This window comes from Ctenopharyngodon idella, chromosome 14, assembly GCF_019924925.1.
Source record: "Ctenopharyngodon idella isolate HZGC_01 chromosome 14, HZGC01, whole genome shotgun sequence".
Lineage (NCBI taxonomy): Eukaryota > Metazoa > Chordata > Actinopteri > Cypriniformes > Xenocyprididae > Ctenopharyngodon > Ctenopharyngodon idella.
Window position 1 is genome coordinate 20,299,042 of NC_067233.1, and position 16,995 is coordinate 20,316,036.

The window sequence follows — 16,995 nt, forward strand, 5'->3', positions numbered from 1 at the left end:
CTGTGATTCACACCTGAAAAGAAAAAGACCCGCATAATGAGCCCTTTCAGTCAAGTAGGCTATGTGACAGGAAACTAAATAATCAAAGTACAAAGGTGTTTTTTTTTTTCTTTTTTTTTTCTTTTGTAGTTTATTTAGAATATAGTTAACAATATATATGAGACACATTTTGAATAAATGAGGACACATTTTGAGTATACAGTTTTACCTGGAAATAAATCCTGTTTAAAGATATAAGTGAACATCATTTATCTGGCATTCCAAGGTGTTTGGTGTTTCTTTGCCCTGGAGAAAAAAAAAAAAAAAAAACCTTTCCTGCTTCCAGTCAGTGATCTCACCATTATATTCATTCAGAATGTCCAGTGTGGACCAATATCTGGTCACTATGGTCTCAAATCTGTGAGATAAAAGAAAAAATCCTCTGTGATCATGCTGATAAAAGGATCATATCAGCTATTTACGTTTGTGATCTCATGCATGCACGTAGTATCATGTGAAGAAAATTTTGTATAGGCCTATGTTTTAAATTACAGTACCAGTCAAAAGATTGAACGCATTACTATTTATAATATTTTTGAAAGAAGTCTCATGCTCATCAAGCCTGCATTTATTTGATCAAAAATACAGAAAAAAAAAAAAGCAATACTGTGAAATATTATTACAATTTAAAATAATGGTTTTCTTTCTTTAATAAACTTTAAAATATAATGTGTTTCTGTGATGCAAAGCATCTAAACATTCATATTACCTCTATGGCATTTAATATATTATATTGGTTATATTATAGAGCCTAAATGTTAAAGAATTAGTTCACTTTCAAATAAAAATGTCCTGATAATTTATTCAACTTATGGAAAAAATGGAACTGGCGCAGCTTTCATTCTGTAAGTTGAATAGGGAAGGTGTAGGACATACATAATAAATTCAATGATAAATTATCAGGAAATTTTTATTTGAAAGTGGAATAATCCTTTAATGTGCAGTTTAATACATTGCTAACACATTTTGTTTTTTCAGTATTTATTACGTATTTCAGTCGATTTCACTCATCTCAGTATAGCAATATAGTTTGGGAATAGGCATGGCAATTTACTAATGTAAGTTATGTGTAGTAAACAAAACCAAGCATCGATCTGCCCCATTAATTCACCCTGAGACACAAAACTTGCAGGATTCATATTTAAACAGTCTTTTTGCAGTTTAGTATTCACAGACACTATATCGCAATTAGAATAAAGAACTTTAAATTTTAAAAGAATTTCAAAAAACTTACCATTCACAATCATCGGCTTGATTTAGTTGATCCTCGAAATTGAATTGAAACCAGCCATGCTCATCCTCTGAGGCAAATCCTTTTAAAATTGTTCCTCACCGCATCTCAAAACGATGAAAAGTACATGAAACTGACTAAGCTTGATGCGTTTTTCCGAGCTGATGTGTTGCGGGCGTTCACTCCAAAGCCATTGGAAGGCAAGACTGCAACGTTTAGCCAAAAAAACGTAATGGCTAATGCTAACGCCCCGCCCCCGGCGGTGCGCAGAGAAGGAGACCAGAGGCCGTTTTTTGAATGGATGTCAATGGATGAGAGGCTTCACTATGCTGATTAAACAGCTTTTGTGGGGAAATGGCAAATTATTTAATTAATGGACAGCCTGTTTGCTAATCTTCAGCATGTTTTACACTAAACAATACTTTCTTTGGGAACTATATGTAGATTTTAGCTTGATAAAAATGTATTTTTTCAAGAGAAGGCAGACTAGGGAATGTTGCGACTGATGTCACTGCCATTACATGATAGGCTGAGAGTTGCCACATGTGATTAAGTTAGCCGTTACGCTTTCTCCAATGGTAAGAGATACAGACCCTCTTGTCTCCCTTCTATTATACGATCTCTGGTTCACTCTCTGTTGCATGTAGAATTTGCGTCTGAATAGTGCGCGCGCTCCGTGGGCGTGACCGAATTAGTGGATAATGAGCTGACTCATGAATGACTAACATTTCTCTTTTTTCATACAGATTACATAAACAGTGAATATTTGTTCTGATTTGACTTAAATGATTTAAAACCTGACATTTCAACATTTATTTAGACATATGTCTTACTTTTGTGTGATTAGTATTCACTAAGTTACAGTTCATTTTCTGAGAACTATCAGAATGGACTTTGTTCAGAGAGAGACTGCAGCTCACGCATCATGTTAGTTTTCTTTATTTTGCAAAAACCACAACATTTTGTTTTTACTCTGAGTGTACACAAATAAAAGAAGATATTTCACAGATTAAAATAGTGTATAACTCTTAATTGTATGTCCAAAATTGACGGAGTATTTTGAGTCTCTTTCACACTGATAAGAAAAAAAGCAAGGTGGTTTCGCCGGCGCGACCATCCAACCTCTGAGTGTTAATTGCGATTAATCACAATTAATCACAGAAAACGTGATTAATCTAGTTAATATTTTTAAGCGCTTGAAAGCACTAATGTATACTAAATGTATACAGTATTTCATGCATACATACATACATACATACACACACACACACACACACACACACACACACACACACAATGCTAACATTAAACTCTATTGAAAACAAGCCAAATCTCCTGTGCCGAGCATTGTTTTCCAAATAAGTCACTCAAGAGATTCCATAATGGTTAGCATGTTGTCTTAGTAGGTAGCTGCCTATGTAGGCTATGTAGCAAAGCAGCTCACTAAGTTTTGGAACAGAGCTAATGTCAAGGAAGGCAATAAATCAGCATTATTTAGGACCCACCAAGATTTCCTTCTGTTTAATAATGCAGCTGCTTTAATTAAAACAATTAGGTTGTATCTTACAGACAATAAAGAGAGATGAAGTTCAGTTTTGAGTGGTGAAGTTGGTTTACAGATTTTCTTTTTTCGACTTGTGTTGCAGCAAACAACAACAGAGCTCATTAGTGAAGTGTGTCTTTATTCTGTGTCTCTCTCACACATTTTCTCTTTTATTCTGTCTCTCTGCAGCCCCAAGAGGACGCAGAGGCTGGAAGAAGTTTTATGCCGTGCTGAAGGGGATGATTCTCTACCTGCAGAAAGTAATTTAAATCTACTTCCCACACAAACACTGCAACATAGTCATACTATACTCTGCAGTGTGTGTATTATACTGCATACAATGATAACCAACTACATTTGTCAAAATGTGCAACCAGAGCATACTATGCTTATTACAGTTTCCCTTTTTGATATATCAGGCTCAGAAGAGTTAAGACATTTTCACATAAAATTAGATTTAAAATGGCAAATAATGATTACATTTCCAGTATTATAACTGGATTAATCAGTGAATTATGTAACTTAGTGAGGTCATGTGACAACAATGAAGTTTGAAATGTTACATACTGAACACTCTATCACATGCTGCTTTTTAAAATATAAAAGGCAATACACATCATAGCATACAGTATGCTAAAAGTGGCACGCTAGTATTCCATTCTGAACATAAAGAACTGCCTTGCTGTGTGCTGTCTAGATAGGCAGCTTTCTTCTAAGGCAACATGCTAACTGAATTCGAACCTCAACTGATTTGAAATGCTCTACAAGTCAAGTCACCTTTATTTATATAGCGGTTTTTACAATGCAGATTGTGTCAAAGCAGCTTTACAGTGATAACTGGTATATAATTTTTGGCTGCACAGCAGCTCTTAAAGAAAATGGTGTCATTATCCATCTTAAGTAAATTCAGTAATGATTCATTCCATTGTAAGAATCAATAGTTATTAATTTAGTTAATTTATCTATATCAGCACTAGAGTAAACAGTGATGTCATCATCCAGCTCAGTTCAGTTCACATATAATGGTGTCAATGCAGGCAGATCAAAACATATACATATACAGCAATTCTACACAAATAGGGCTCCTCACAAGAAGCACACAAGAAACTCTACTTACAATTGATTTCAGTGGAGTTTGACATTAGCATACTGTTAAGATAACAAACCTTCGTTCATCTTCGGAACACAAATTAAAGTGGTGGTTGATTATGATTTCACTTTTTTAACTTTAGTTAGTATGTAATGTTGCTGTTAGAGCATAAACAACATCTGCAAAGTTACGAAGCTCAACACTTACAGAACAAAAATATATGGGAATACACTGCAAAATATAATGTAATATATTACATAATACATTTCCATGTATAGGAAACTAGTACTTATATTTTTCTATGTACTGCAATATTTACATTGACCATGTATGGCTATATATTGATATATATAAAATATTTAGAAATGAAGACAAAAATAGCATTACATGTGATATTCATGAAGTTTTATCCTTTATTGTGTACATATATTGCACATACATGTTCCCATATAAATGTGAATGTATTGTACAAACATATATTCACACGTTCACGGAATGGGTTACAGCAGATTTCTAGTTCCCAGCATGCTTTGCTTCTAAATGTTAAAGGAGAGTAAATGTTAAAATTAAGTGTTATTTCATGTGTTTTGTTCAATATTAATATAGGGGGAGATCTGTTAGTGTTTAATGTTCTATTATTTTGGAATTTAAAATGGTTTCTGGTTTTCTGAGTTTTTGGGGTTACCATTGTGCTGAAGAGTAGAGCCTATGGTTAGGCTGACGATTGGCCAAACACCATTAAGATGCTCTTCAGCACAGTGATAGTCTTTTTTCTAAATACGTAGTGAAGGGAAACCGAGGCTTTCTGAAGCGTTTGAGGCTTTCATCAAATTGTGCTGAAAAACGGTTCATTACTCGAAGCTTTTAATACAGTGCGTATTAGCGACACCTGGTGGTCAGACTTGTTTTCTCTACCCTATCTAACAAATCATCGCAGAGCACATCTATGGTTTGAAAAAGCATGTGACCAAACAAATTGTGACATACAAGAGAATCACTCTTGTCTTGGATCAATACAGTTCTATCTAATCTGATCTAATCTCATCTAAATTAATTTGTGACAATGACACACAACTCGTGTCATGTGTAGCCTGGTCAACGGATTCACATATTAATCAACAATATAAAATAGGCCTAGACAAGGATGTGATCATAATTGACGCGAGTAGTTGAAAAAAATAGTTTTGACTAGCTATTTTACCCTTATGTTCTGTTTGTGGTCTTTGAGACCCCAGCAATAAAACATGATTAAATGCATTTTCCTTTTATGCATCAGGTGGTCGCGAAGCGCCAATTTTTTCAAGCCAGCTGTCCCGACTTTCCGATACTGCATGACGTTCGAAGCTTCAAACGTCACCAATCACGTGGTATTGTCATTTCGATACAAGCATCGGTACAGTGTGTGATAAAATAGTGCTTTGAAAACTGCGTCGGAGCATTGGAGCCCCGGTATCAACCGTCCCATCGCTATAAATACTTTAGTACATGCAGGTGTACTTGTGCTATTGTCAACTAGCTTGAAATATGAAACATTTATAAAGTAAATAATTATAAAATATAAGAAATATATTACATTATATATTTCTCTATATTTATGTTACTGCATGAGTAAATATATCTGCAATATATTATACATGCAGTACCATATCTGATCACTTGTACATCTATATATTATGAAGTGTATTACTGAATATAAAATGACATACATTATGATATATTAATAAATATATTGTCACATATATTTTCAATATATGAAAAGCAGCAATTCCTTATGTATTATTCAATATATTGTAATATATTAACACAATATATTATTCTGTATATTTTCAAATATACTGTTAAATCATTTAATATATTGATCATTCATATATCGCAAAATATATTTTCTTTGCTTAAGGGAAAGTTCAATGCAAAGGGACATATTTTCTTATGCAAAGGGACTACAATGAGCTTCCTCCCAGGTTAGTGACATCACTAACCCTAAAATTTACATAAACCCTGCCCCCGAGAACATGCAACAATGGGGGCGAGGCCATGTTGGGCTGCTTTAGAGAAGAGGAAGTGTTGTTGTAGTAGAGTGTTGTTGCCATGCCATCATTTTACGCCGGGCTGCTTCACAAAGAGGGTCAATTCAACACTGGATTTGCACAAAAGATTAACATGACAGCACATGCTAGTCGATGAGTTAAATTAACTCCACAGCAACTACATAAATTTATCCACTAAACATTCAGAAATATCCAGTTGCATTCTCTCCATCAGTGTCTGACTCCGGTTTGAACACACTCTGGCGACACCGAGAGACTTATATTACATCTTGTTAAAGGGGCATTATAGGTCCCCTTTAAGATATTTTTGATGAAATCTGTGAGCTATCTGGCTAATTTGTGTTCCAAAGATGAACGAAAGTGTTACGGGTTTGGAGCGACATGAGGGTGAGTAATTAATGACAGAATTTTCATTTTTGGGTGAACTAACCCTTTAAGTAGACACGATAGACAGTATGCACAAATATTGTTTTATTTTAAGTACTTCTCAGAATTGAATGTAATAAATGTATTTTATTTACATTTTGCTCACTTTGTCCACTGCCACAGATGTTTGTTTTGTTTGTTTTTTCGTGGCAGATGCTGCAATGCATTATGGAATTGCTTTCACTGTGATAGATACATGCTATATACAATTTGGCCAAAAGAAGTTTTCTTTTAATGCAGCATAATTATCTAATCCATGCTTCCTTTTGGAACTATGTTTGTGATGCATTAAAATTGCACCTCAGTATGGTTTTGGAACACAACCATTGTCTCTCTCTCTCATTTATTTTCATTTTTGCTTTCACTCATTCTATTCTCTGTCTCCTCCATATGGCCAGGATGAGTATAAGCCTGATAAAGACCTGTCAGAGGTGGACCTGAAGAATGCAGTACGGGTTCACCATGCTCTTGCTACTAGGGCCTGTGACTACAGCAAGAGACAGAACGTCCTCAAACTCAAGACTTCTGACTGGAGGGTCTTCCTACTGCAGGCCCCGTAAACATCACACTTCTTTAACTGCTCTGAGAGTCTTTTTTGTTGCTTTTACTGCAGTTTGTTAGTTAACACTGTCACAGTGTACTAGCATGGGCATTTGTCAGATTGCTTTTATTCTTTGTTTCAATTTACTTGTTTGACTTTCCATTTAAATGCATGTGTGTAGGAGTGAAGAGGAGATGATGTCATGGATTTTCAGGATTAATCTAGTTGCGGCTCTTTTCTCGGCTCCCGCTTTTCCTGCCGCCATCGGCTCCATGAAGAAATTCTGCAGACCGCTGCTGCCATCATCCACCACTAGACTCAACCAGGTGCACAAATACAACTGTAAACAAACTACAGACTAATGAACTTTATTATGTAGTGGAATAATTTAGTAATTTGATTATTAATAAATAATTGAGCTATGTATTTAACATTAGTGTTAACATATTGCTTGAATACTGTATCCCATGATGCAGTGGGGCCAAATTGACCTTCTCTTTCCAGTTTGAAAGATGTACTGGAAGCAGTTTTGTTTATTTTTTATTTACTCATTGATGGGACTTACTACTGCCAATACATACACAACACGCTGCTGTGAGCAAGCAAGACATGCTGCTGCTGTACAATATAGCGTACATAAATTACCCCCTAATAAAAGCCAAGTGTACTGTACATCAGAAAATCCCCCATCACGCAGGAGGCAAGATGACCATTCAGCCCTCACCCCCTAGTAGATCTACCGTCAAAACATGTACTGCTGCTGCTCCGAATAGCCATAGGCATTATTGCCTACGCATTATTCCCCTAAGCAAATCTAGCCATTAGACATGTGGGCTGCCATGAGGTGCATACAAGACACATGAAGCATTTTGCAGTGTAGGCCTATGTGTACTAGTGTACCCCCTTTTTTAAGGGGTGTCCCTAGTGACTTGCCAATGTGATGTTAGCTACATATGTGCCTAAATACCAGTGTATGTGTGCCACTAAACTAAGTAGTTTGGGCCATAAGACTTGGCTCTAGTGGCCTATTAGACTATGTGTGCCTAGGATACCACACCAAATGGCTTAGCTCTAGTGAACAATATGACTATGTGTGCCTGAGCCAAAATGCTCAAACATATCCAATTACAATGCGCATTATGTGTGGCTTTAACAAATGGTAACACGTTGCAGGCTAATAGAGATGAGAAAAGAAACCCCCCACAACCACCTGAGCAAATAGTTTAGCATCATTTGATAATCATCACTGTCAAACCCCTCTATACTCCTATTGTAAATGTAGAAGTCACCGGACAACGGAATGATTAATGAGCACAACTCTAACACGTGTTCAGCTAAACACAGCCTGAAACACACATAGGTAAATGAAACATCTGCTTTGGAAAAATGTTGTTGGAAGTTGAGCAAATAAGGTGAGCCCCGGTTAAATGGCTATACATTTTCTCATGAACATTTTCTCATGTCCGCTGTGCTTAGTTGCAGTAATCTAACGTAAATGGCTTGTTGCTGCTGGATAACTTTAGGTATTGCTGCTGCTGTATGTTACTCCTACATCAAATGCAAGACTGTAAACACCCTTCTAAAACAAATAGGCATAGTTTGATGTTTCATAGATAAACCCTCTGGGGTCTGAGGCTGATTTGGGGTCCTGGAGTAGTTTTGACATGCCCTGATATTTGTGCTTTTTCAGTTGTTTATAAACATATTAATGAGAAAAGTCTCATTACACTGTATTCAGCAGAAACTAGGCTACAATAATATGTGAGCAACAAGTATGTACATGTTTGTATTTTTGAGAGAATTACGTATATGCGTGGTTTTTGAAAAAAAAAAAAAAAAGTCCATTTAAAATATAGTTAACTATATAAATGAGAGTCAAAGACACATTTTGAGTACACAGTTATACCTGGAAATAAATCCTGTTCAAAGATATATTTGAACATCACATACCTGGCATTTGGTGTTTCTGCACTGCACTGTTCCAGTCAGTGATCTCAATATCATATTCATGCAGTCCAATGTGTGCCAATATCTGGTCACTATGATTCTCAAATCTGTGAGATAAATCTGTAAGATAAAAAAAAAAAACCCTCTGTGAGCATGCTGATAACAGGATCATATCAGCTATTGTATTAACGTTGATATAATGTCCACTCTTAACAGAAAACATGGTTTTTGTGATCTTATGCATGCACATATTATTGCACATCATGTGAAGAAAATTTTGTATAGGCCTATTATATTTTAAATTACAGTACTGGTCAAAGATTTGACACATATTACTATTTTTAATGTTTTTGAAAGAAGTCTCATGCTCATGAAGCCTGCATTTATTTGATCAAAAATACAGAAAAAAACTGCCCCGCGGAGCGGGTATAAATGCGGAAGCGGGTGCACTCGCACTCCCTTTCGCTTCAGAGCCGAGTAGTCACCTTTACCTTTATTTATATAGCGCTTTTTACAATGTAGATTGTGTCAAAGCAGCTTTACATTGATAACTGGTACATTATTTGGCTGCACAGCAGCTCTTAAAAGAATAGTGTCAATGCAGGCAGATCAAAGCACTGTTGAATATCAAATGTCAAGTCAAATGTCAAGTGTCCCCAACTAAGCAAGCCAAAGACGACAGCGGCAAGGAACCCAAACTCCATCAGGTGGCAGACAAGTGGCAAATAGGTGTTTAAATGGAGAAAAAAAACCTTGGGAGAAACCAGGCTTAGTCGGGGGGCCAGTTCTCCTCTGGCCAACAGTGCTTTGTTACGATTCAGGTAGCTATCATAAGTCCGACAGGATCGCAACATTCAAAGTATTTATTCCAGTTCCATCCAATTGAGGATTGTATTCATCACGGCTGTTGAGGAACTGTGTCGTGGCTGTCGTGTCGATGAGGCCCTCAGAGTGGATGATCTAGTTGACTCAATCTCTGCTGATACTTCAGGGCTGCGTTGTGGTCGTGTCAAGGCGCAGGTCCTTGGTCTCACCTGGATACGGCCTGGATCCGGTTGACTACGGTGAACCTCGGGATAACCAGAAAGACTAATATTAGCGTAGATGCCATTCTTCTTCTGATGTAACGAGTACATCAGGTGTTATAGGAAGTGTTCCCAGTTCCGGCTGACCTAATTTATGCAGCCTAATAATCCTTTAACAGATTTGAAAATATAAATTGGTAATGTGTTATGTGCATGCCAGGTTAAAGAAATGCATTTTTAGTCTAGATTTAAACTGACAGAGTGTGTCTGCTTCCCGAACAATGCTAGGAAGATTGTTCCAGAGTTTAGGTGCCAAATAGAAGAAGGATCTACCGCCTGCGGTTGATTTTGATATTCTAGGTATTATCAGCTGGCCTGAATTCTGAGATCGCAATAGACGTGAAGGACTATAATGAATTAGGAGCTCGCTCAGGTACTGGGGAGCTAAACCATTTAGTGCTTTGTAAGTAATTAGCAAGATTTTAAAATCTATACGATGTTTAACAGGAAGCCAATGAACTGGGCTAATATGGTCATACTTCCTAGTTCTAGTAAGAACTCTAGCTGCTGCATTTTGTACGAGCTGTAGTTTATTTATCAGGCGAGCAGAACAACCACCCAGTAGAGCGTTACAGTAATCTAGCCTTGAGGTCATGAACGCATGAACTAACTGTTCTGCATTTTTCATTGAGAGCATATGTCGTAGTTTAGATATATTTTTAAGATGGAAGAATGCGATTTTACAGATGCTAGTAACATGGTCTTCAAATCAAAGATTGGTATCAAAGAGCACACCCAGGTTCCTAAGAGACGACGAAGACTTAACAGAGCAGCCATCAAGTGTTAGACAGTATTCTAGGTTATTACGTGAAGAAGTTTTTGGTCCAAAAATTAGAATCTCTGTTTTTTCTGAATTTAGTAGTAGGAAATTACTGGTCATCCAATTTTTTATATCAGCTATGCATTCTGTTAATTTTGTGAATTGGTAAGTTTCGTCAGGGCGCGAAGAAATATAGAGCTGAGTATCATCAGCATAACAGTGAAAACTAACGCCATGCTTCCTAATGATATCTCCCAAGGGTAGCATGTACAGAGTGAACAGCAACGGTCCTAGTACTGAGCCTTGCGGTACTGCATATTGAACTTGTGATCGATATAACATCTCTTCGTTTACTACTACAGACTGATAACGGTCAGATAAGTATGATTTGAACCATGACAATGCAATTCCACTAATGCCAACATAATTTTCGAGTCTATTTAAAAGAATATTGTGATCAATAGTGTCAAATGCAGCACTAAGATCCAGTAACACTAATAGAGAGATACAACCACGATCTGATGATAAGAGCAAATCATTAGTAACTCTAATGAGAGCAGTCTCAGTACTATGGTACGGTCTAAATCCTGACTGGAAATCCTCACAGATACAATTTCTTTCTAAAAAGGAACATAGTTGTGATGATACTACCTTTTCTAGTATTTTTGACAGAAAAGTGAGATTTGAGATCGGCCTGTAATTGACTAATTCTCTAGGATCAAGTTGTGTTTTTTTAATAAGAGGTTTAATAATAGCCAGCTTAAAAGTTTTCGGTACGTATCCTAGTGATAAAGATGAATTGACGATATTAAGAAGAGGATCTATAACCTCTGGAAGCATTTCTTTCAATAGCTTAGTCGGTATAGGGTCTAACATACATGTTGTTGATTTTGATGATTTAACAAGTTTAGACAATTCTTCCTCTCCTAAAGCAGTAAATGAACTGAATTTTTCCTCAGAGACACTACAATGCACTATCTGACGCGATACTGTAATAGACGGTTGCATGGTTATAATTTTTTCTCTAATATCATCAATCTTGCAAGTAAAGAAGTTCATAAAGTCATTACTGCTGTGCTCTTTGGAAACATCAGATGTTGAAGCTTTATTTCTTGTTAATTTAGCCACTGTATCAAATAAATACCTAGGGTTGTGTTTATTTTCTTCTAAAAGCTTTGAAAAATAGGCAGATCTAGCAGTTTTTAAGGCCTTTCTGTACTCAATCATTCTCTCTCTCCACGAAATGCGAAATACTTCTAGTTTTGTTTTCTTCCAGCTGCGCTCCATTTTTCTGGCTGCTAACTTTAGGGCCCGAGTGTGCTCGTTGTACCATGGCATTGGATTAATTTCCTTAATCTTTTTTAAGCGCAAAGGAGCAACTGAGTCTAATGTGCTGGAAAAGACAGAGGCAATAGTTTCTGTTACAACATCGAGGTCTTCTAAGCTTTCTGGTATGCTAAGGCGATGAAACTGATCAGGAAGATTATTTATAAAGCGATCTTTAGTGGTAGAAGTGATGGTTCTACCATATTTATGGCATGGAGGCAGTTTAGCCGCCTTGACTTAATGTAATCGTCCGGTTTTAGCCAAGTTTCTGTCAAACACAGCACATCTAGATTATTATCTTTGATAATATCATTAACAATAAGTGATTTTGAAGAAAGGGATCTAATATTTAACAACCCGAGTTTTATCATTTGTTTAGCATTATTATCTCTATTTTTTATTTGTTGAACATCAATTAAATTTTTACCATTAAATGAGTTTGTAAGTTTTTTGTTTTTACTAATTCGGGGTACAGACACAGTCTCTATTTGAAAATATCTAGGTGTAAGAGTTTCTATGTGTTGGGAGTTATCTGAATTTTCTGACTTCTGTAACGTGAGGCAGCTAGCATACGGTCGGTTTAGGCAGTCTGTCTGCTTCCTGACTTGGGCCCCAGTTTGTCATGTTTCAGTTCTAAGACTATGTGCCATATTACTAGAGAGAAGAGCAGCACCATCCCGGGAGGGATGAATACCATCTCTTTTCAACAGGTCAGGTCTGCCCCAAAAACTTTTCCTATTGTCTATGAAACCTATATTATTTTGCGGACACCACTTAGACAGCCAGCCATTGAGTGATGATAATCTCATCACTCCGACGAACAGGAAGGGGGCCAGAGCAAATTACTTCTCCTGACATTGTACTTGCGAGTTCACACACCTCTTTAATGTTAATTTTAGTGATCTCCGATTGGCGAAGTCGAACATCATTAGTGCCTACGTGAATAATAATCTTAGAGTATTTACGATTAGCATTAGCCAGCACTTTTAAATTTGCTTTGATGTCAGGTGCTCAAAGCAAATTTAAAAGTAGTCATTCGTTCCCTGCTGAGATCTCATCAATGTGATGAAACAAGCCTTTTGCAGAAAGCTTCTTCTTCTGTCATCGGTGTTGGTGTGACAGCATGCTACAGCGGCAGCCGCAAGCCTTTAACAGAGCTCTCAACTGCTATTTTCACAGCAAGTCTGTTGTGTTTTGACCGGACAATTTTTGCGATTTGGGCCGGTTCTCTGTGTGTGCTGATTGTAGGTGACCAGTGTGAACCTACGATCGTGTGCTTCAGCACCAGACAAAGAGTGAGTTTTCCTCCTTCTAAAAGAGCATTGCGGTTGTGACACTGTCTTTTTAAATATGTCATTCCATCCGTGCCTTACTGGATGCGGTCATTCCCTGGCCCCAGCTGATGGTCAAGTCAAGTCAAGTCACCTTTATTTATATAGCGCTTTTTACAATGTAGATTGTGTCAAAGCAGCTTTACATTGATAACTGGTACATTATTTGGCTGCACAGCAGCTCTTAAAAGAATAGTGTCAATGCAGGCAGATCAAAGCACTGTTGAATATCAAATGTCAAGTCAAATGTCAAGTGTCCCCAACTAAGCAAGCCAAAGGCGACAGCGGCAAGAAACCGCTGTCGCCTTTGGTCACATTCGCTGTATCACATGCCTGGGCATTCAGCATGCTGAGTCAGCTTTTGTGGATAGTTTGTGTCCACTGCGGAAACATGACTATCACAGCGTTACGTTCGAGACTCTCGTACCTTGGTTCTCAAGGCGGAGTCCCCTCCCCTGTGCCCCGTTTTGCTGTTTTCTTTGGCGGACTCCAGGAGGGCGGCACTTCGGCATGTAGGCAGGGTGACCTGAGGATCACGGTTAGGGCTTTCCCGCCACTAATCCCTCCAGCACATTGCAGCCAGTGGTGCTTCCAGAAGATCACGCTGGTCCCTCTCAGGAGCAACCAGCAGGTTGTGCTCGCCTGAAATTCTCCACCATGTCCTGAACCTTCTCGGTTGAACGATTGGTTTCTCGGGGTGGCTCACGCTTGTTCTCAGCGCCCCGCTCCGGTACCATTCTTTCCGGAAGTGCATGAGGAGGTGACCAGATCATGGAAGACACCTTTTTCTGTCAGAAGTCGATCTGGTCCCTCTTCCACCTTCACCACCCTGGATGGCGGGGCGGCCAAGGGTTACGCTGGCTCGGAGTCTGAGAGCTTAGGTAACGCTTCCCAGCCCGTCCCGCTGACTCATCCGCACAATCAGACTTGGCTATGCGATTCAGTTCGCCCGGCATCCCCCAGTTTTCAGAGGCATTCACTTCACTCGTGTCCCTGCGAGCGATGCCCCTGTTCTCTGGGTGTAGATTGCAGTCCTACAGGCGAAGGACGCAATAGAGCCGGACCCTCCAGCCGATATGAAGTCAGGGTTTTACAGCCCCTACTTCATTGTACCCAAGAAAGGCAGTGGGCTACGGCCAATTTTGGATCTGTGAGTCCTGAATCGGTCCCTTGCAGCTATGCAAACACAGGGATCTGGTGTTAGCTCACCTCAGCCAGTTGGGTCTTCGGGTCAACTGGGAAAAGAGCAAACTCACCCCCATGCAGAGGATCTCTTTTCTCGGGATGGAATTGGACTCAGCCCGTCAGACAGCGTGCCTCACCGAGAAATGCATCCAGTCAGTGTTGAACTGCCTGAGTTTGCTCAAGAGCAGGACAGCAGCCCCACTAAAATTATTTCAGAGGCTTCTGGGGTATATAGCATCCACAGCCGCAGTCACATTGTTTGGATTGCTTCATATGAGGCCGCTTCAGCACTGGCTTCACGGCCGAATCCCGAGATGGGCATGGCAACGCAGCACGCTCCGTGTGCCCATCACACCAAGCTGCCGTCGTACCCTCACACCGTGGTCAGACCCCTCTTTCCTGCGGGCTGGTGTTCCCCTGGAACAGGTGTCCAGGCATGCTGTGGTCCCCACAGATGCTTCCACCACCGGTTGGGAACCCATGTACAATGGGCATGTAGTCTCAGGTCTGTTGACGGGGCCCCAACTGCAGTGGCATATCAATTGCTTCGAGTTGCTAGCAGTATGTCTTGTGCTGGGCCGCTTCAAACAGCTGCTACTAGGCAAGCATGTACTGGTCCGTACGGACAACACTGCGACCGTTGTGTACATCTAACCCCAGGGCAGTCTATGCTCCCGCGCATGTCACAACTCGCCCGCCATCTCTTCTTATGGAGTCAGAAGCATCTGAGGTCACTTCATGCCATTCACATCCCAGACGTGCTCAACCGTGCAGCTGACGAGCTCTCACGGCAGCCTCCACTTCCGGGAGAATGGAGGCTCCATCCCCAGGCGGTCCAGCTGATTTGGCAGTGTTTTGGGGCTGCACAGATAAATCTGTTTGCCTTCCCGGACACAGCCAGAATTTGGCCAGTTGTTCTACTCCCTGACCGAGGGCACTCTCGGCACGGACGCACTGGCACACAGCTGGCCCCGGGACCTTCGCAAATATGTGTTTTCCCCAGTGAGCCTGCTTGCGCAACTGTTGTGCAAAGTCAGGGAGGACGAGGAGCAGGTCCTGCTAGTTGCACCCTATTGGCCCAACCGAACCTGGTTCCCAGATCTGATGCTGCTTGCGACAGCACCTCCTTGGCCCATTCCTCTGAGAAAGAACCTTCTGACTCAGAGACGGGTCACCCTATGGCACCCGCGTCCGGACCTCGTGGAGGTTCTAGGTGATCTACCCCAGTCAGTCGTAGACACCATCACTTCTGCTAGAGCTCCTTCTACGAGGCACCTCTATGCATTGAAGTGGAACCTGTTCATTGAGTGGTGTTCTTCTCACCGAGAGGACCCCCGATCTTGCTTGGTTAGGTCAGTGCTTTCCTTCCTGCAAGAAGGGTTGGAGCGAAGACTGTCTCCCTCCACCTTCAAAGTGTATGTTGTCGCACATCACGATGCAGTTGTCCATTATACTGACAAACATTCGGTTTACACCCAACTATTTACTCTCACTTGAGACAAAATCGACTGTGTTTACATGAATACCCCGCACAATGGGAATTTGGACATAAATGTGTGTATTTGAGCTTTCAAGAGCAATAAGACGTGAAAGAGAAGTGAATTGTGATCACATGCTGAGATATGCTTTAGCTGTGTGTAGTTTAGACTCAGTCAGCGTGAGAACTTTTTCACAGCTTATTGTCCTCAATAACTATTATTATCATCAAGCACCTCCCAAATTCACGATCGCCTTCTGAGAGAGGCAGCTTTCGTCCGCATACCTTGGAAGTGTACCAGTGTACTATTTTTATCAAGCAAGTCCAGCACTTTGTCTCATTTATGCATTTCATCACTTTAAAGTGTCAGTTGTGCTGTGCTACGTGTATATATTTACATACCGCAATATACTCGATATAGCAAAATCTCTAGACATTTTATACCGTAGCCATGATATATATCGTCATACCGTCCAGCCCTAGGCCATAGTATACTAATGCAATAATAATGAAATGTATGTCATTGTATAGGCCTATTGTTGACTGTTTTATGTATTACTTAAAAAAAAATAAAAAATAGGCAGTGTACAGTATACACATGACGGTTGTTATGATTTATGCAGGAGGAGCAACTGAAGTCCCATGAGAACAAACTGAAGCAGATCTCTCTGGAGTTGGAGGAACACAAGAGAAGCCCTCCGGATCTGACACCCAAGAGCAAAGAATCAGAAGAGTATCGAATCAAAGAGCACTATTTAACCTATGAGGTCAGACCAATACTAAGTCATCTGTCTCAGAGCTCATGCAAATGCTTCTGTTTGTCCTTTTAGATATTACATTAATGCTTTAGCTGATGTACTAGGCTAATAGAGAAGAACATTTTGCAGTCAAATTTATGTTATGTACATACTTTTTAACCTTTGTTTTAGTTATCAAATGAATGGGTTTTTTATTGATTAAAAACTT

The 16,995-nt window shown here is 39.5% G+C and overlaps 1 protein-coding gene and 1 long non-coding RNA gene across 5 annotated transcripts in view; one reads left to right on the forward strand and one right to left on the reverse strand.

The window, feature by feature from the left end:
* The window catches only part of LOC127494694 (uncharacterized), a 447,433-nt gene that overhangs the window by 153,091 nt on the left and 277,347 nt on the right, over positions 1-16,995 (reverse strand). The window lies entirely within an intron of this gene.
* The window catches only part of psd2 (pleckstrin and Sec7 domain containing 2), a 104,173-nt gene that overhangs the window by 76,085 nt on the left and 11,093 nt on the right, over positions 1-16,995 (forward strand). For all 4 annotated transcript variants that reach the window (XM_051860748.1, XM_051860747.1, XM_051860749.1 and 1 more), the window contains 4 exons: positions 3,003-3,073; positions 6,776-6,933; positions 7,100-7,244; positions 16,653-16,796. In XM_051860748.1, the coding sequence (XP_051716708.1) occupies positions 3,003-3,073; positions 6,776-6,933; positions 7,100-7,244; positions 16,653-16,796 (518 nt within the window). The remainder of the gene's footprint in view (positions 1-3,002; positions 3,074-6,775; positions 6,934-7,099; positions 7,245-16,652; positions 16,797-16,995) is intronic.